Source organism: Bufo gargarizans, chromosome 10, assembly GCF_014858855.1.
Source record: "Bufo gargarizans isolate SCDJY-AF-19 chromosome 10, ASM1485885v1, whole genome shotgun sequence".
NCBI classification, from domain to species: Eukaryota; Metazoa; Chordata; class Amphibia; order Anura; family Bufonidae; genus Bufo; species Bufo gargarizans.
Genome location: NC_058089.1, coordinates 7,716,812 through 7,719,765, shown reverse-complemented (window position 1 = coordinate 7,719,765; position 2,954 = coordinate 7,716,812). Strand labels below are relative to the sequence as shown.

General features: G+C 49.7%; 1 protein-coding gene across 1 annotated transcript; it reads right to left on the bottom strand.

The window, feature by feature from the left end:
- Positions 1 to 934: 934 nt before the first annotated feature.
- On the bottom strand, positions 935 to 2,074 carry C10H11orf96 (chromosome 10 C11orf96 homolog). Its single transcript, XM_044269349.1, has one exon. It carries the CDS (start codon positions 1,862 to 1,864, stop codon positions 1,484 to 1,486), a length of 381 nt encoding a protein of 126 aa, XP_044125284.1. The 5' UTR covers positions 1,865 to 2,074; the 3' UTR covers positions 935 to 1,483.
- Positions 2,075 to 2,954: the final 880 nt, after the last annotated feature.

Here is a 2,954-nt window from a genome sequence, read left to right as displayed (position 1 = left end):
AAGCCCCTGCACTGGCGGCGGATCACCGAAGTTATGCAGAGGCGCCGACCTCTACATAACTTCGGCACATCCAGCGCCGATTGTAAATGTGAGCTAGCTTCCTTGCTGTCTTACATTTAGACCATTTTCTGCTCCTAAACAAGGCGCAGAAATTGATGAGACGGTCGGGCCCCCTTCCCCTTTTTTTTTAGACCTGGCGTGAGCGGGGAAGAAGTCACAGATTCTGCTGCACCATGGCGTGCAACAGAATCTGCGCCAGATAGGCATATATCTAGTCATAAATGACCCCCATAGAGTCTGAGATTAGTGGGGGAAAAATATTTTTTTCAGCAAAAAACAACCAATATTGTCCATAGGATGTGCCTGGTGTAGCAGCCGCATTCACATAAATACTTGACGTGAATAGGTCTGAGCTGCAATTCCACACACAGCCTGCAGATAAGAGTGGCGCTGACCATTACCTACATCTCCAGTAAGAGCTCACGCACACACGTCCGTATGTATTTTGTTGTCTGCAAAAAATACGGATGACGTCCGTGTGCAGTCCGTATTTTGCTGAACGGAACAGCTGCCCCCTAATAGAACAGTCTTATCCTTGTCAGTAATACGGACAATAATAGGACATGTTATGTTTTTTTGCGGAACGGACATACGGAAACGGAATGCACACGGAGTAACTTCCATTTTTTTTTGCAGACCCATTGAAATGAATGGTTCCGCATACGGTGCACAAAAAAGAAAGGAACGGACATGGAAATAAAATACATTTGTGTGCATGAACCCAATGTAGAATGCTACAAGGTAACTACTAGAAAACTGTCCATTATGCAATTATCTAATATATATTAAGCAAAGAAATAAAACAAGAAACCCTAACATGAGACAATCCCAAAAACTAGTGCCCCCCCCCTCCCCCCCAAACATGAACCAGGAAAAGACTCTGCAATTGTGTTTATTAAAATAGATGTAAATATAGAACTTTATACAAATAGAAATGTAACAAGTGAAAAGTGCAAAAATAAATAGTATCCAGAGCTCCTCCCATCAAATATACATTTAACCCCTTCTTGGAAAGAGCTGGAGTGCCCAGGCAGTAGGAGGGGTGGGTCACAGACCAGGTCCATTGCCAAATTTTGTTTTTCCCCTCTCAGCAGCTGATCCAAACTGGACAGTTAACCCTTCCATACTCATCTGACATGGGATACAACAGCCCACCAAAACCTCTGGTTAACTCCTCGAGTGCCAAAGAGCTGTGCAGTCCTAGTTCACTTGCCTTTCTAATATACAGGATATCAGTACATGCCAGTGTCAGTCTATGGAGCCAGGTGACTCCTACCTGAAGCGCCCTCTAGTGGTCCCCAGCAGAAGAGCACCGAGATGCAGAGTTTTCTTCAGAAAGCTGGGGGCAGCCTGCAAGGGCAATACATTATTAACCATTAGCTTGTCCTTTGGGTAGAGGGGGGGCACTGAGGACCTGGTCTAGTCACTGTGTGGAGTCAGAGTCACTGGAGTCCAGGCTGTGCCTCAGCTTGGAGCTGCTGAGCTTCTCCATCTGGTGGTGCAGGTTGTGGGAGCTTCTCCTGAGACTCTCCAGGGACTGTAGGAAGGATTTCCTGGCTTTTTCCTCTTCAGTAGGAGACAACCCTTCTTCTTCCACCTCCTGGATCTCATCAAAGGTGACAGGCTGAGTCTTGAACCTGCTCTGCCTGGGTCTCTTCAGCTTCCCCTTGCCTCTCTGGGGTCTGGGCTGAATGGGCTGGGGGTATTCCTCTATGGCACCAGTGTAATGGGGCATGACAGCCTGGTAAGTGGAGCAGGTTCCCAGTGACTCTGTCTGCTTGGCTGACATGACTGCCGAAGACATGGTGGAAGAAGTGTGATGCAGGTCTGGTCCAGCAGCTGGCTGCAGTGGGCACTATGCTGGCAGTGCCACAGCTAGGACACAATGGCCAGTGCAGGGAGATGAGCTGCTCCTCAGGCAATGGAAGGATATCCAGGCACAGGAATGTCCACAGGCTATGCTGCCAGCCCTGCTGCTGTGTGTCAGACTGCCCCTGTCTCTCCCCTCAGCTTTATAAGGCTTCCCTCCCACTCAGTCCTGATGACAGCGCTCTCCTTCTGAAGCCGCCTGCAGACAATGACGTTTCCAGATGCAACTTTTTTTACAAAACTAAGTGAATTCCCAGCCCCAAGAGAGACCCCGTGTCCGTCCCTTCCTGGCAGGGCCCCGACGGCGCAGGCGCCTCCTAAACTAAGGCCGCCACTTAGGGCCCAGGCCCTCTATTCCACCCTTTTCCTATTTTTCCCAGGTTCTTGGACTGATCAATACAGACCTTCCAAATGTCTGACAGTGAAAGAGGGGCACGGACGGGTTCATTGTGTGGCAGTTTTATAAAAAATCCTCTGAATATCCGTATCAAATAGGTGGGGGTCCGACTGCTGGCGCCCCCGCTGATGGGTGTGTGGCAACTGCAGCCCCTTCATTGTTTACAGGGGCAGATATGGGATTTCTGGGGAGACCCCTGTGACACCGCTAAGCTGTGCCCCATCACACCTCTAATATGGGGGGCCCTTATGTGCCCCCAACACAATATGGTGCCTCCGTATATGCCCCCAACACAATATGGTGCCTCCGTACATGCCCCCAACACAATATGGTGCCTCCTTATATGCCCCCAACACAATATGGTGCCTCCGTATATGCCCCCAACACAATATGGTGCCTCCGTATATGCCCCCAACACAATATGGTGCCTCCGTATATGCCCCCAACACAATATGGTGCCTCCGTATATGCCCCCAACACAATATGGTGCCTCCGTATATGCCCCCAACACAATATGGTGCCTCCGTATATGCCCCCAACACAATATGGTGCCTCCGTATATGCCCCCAACACAATATGGTGCCTCCGTATATGCCCCCAACACAATATGGTGCCTCTGTATATGCCC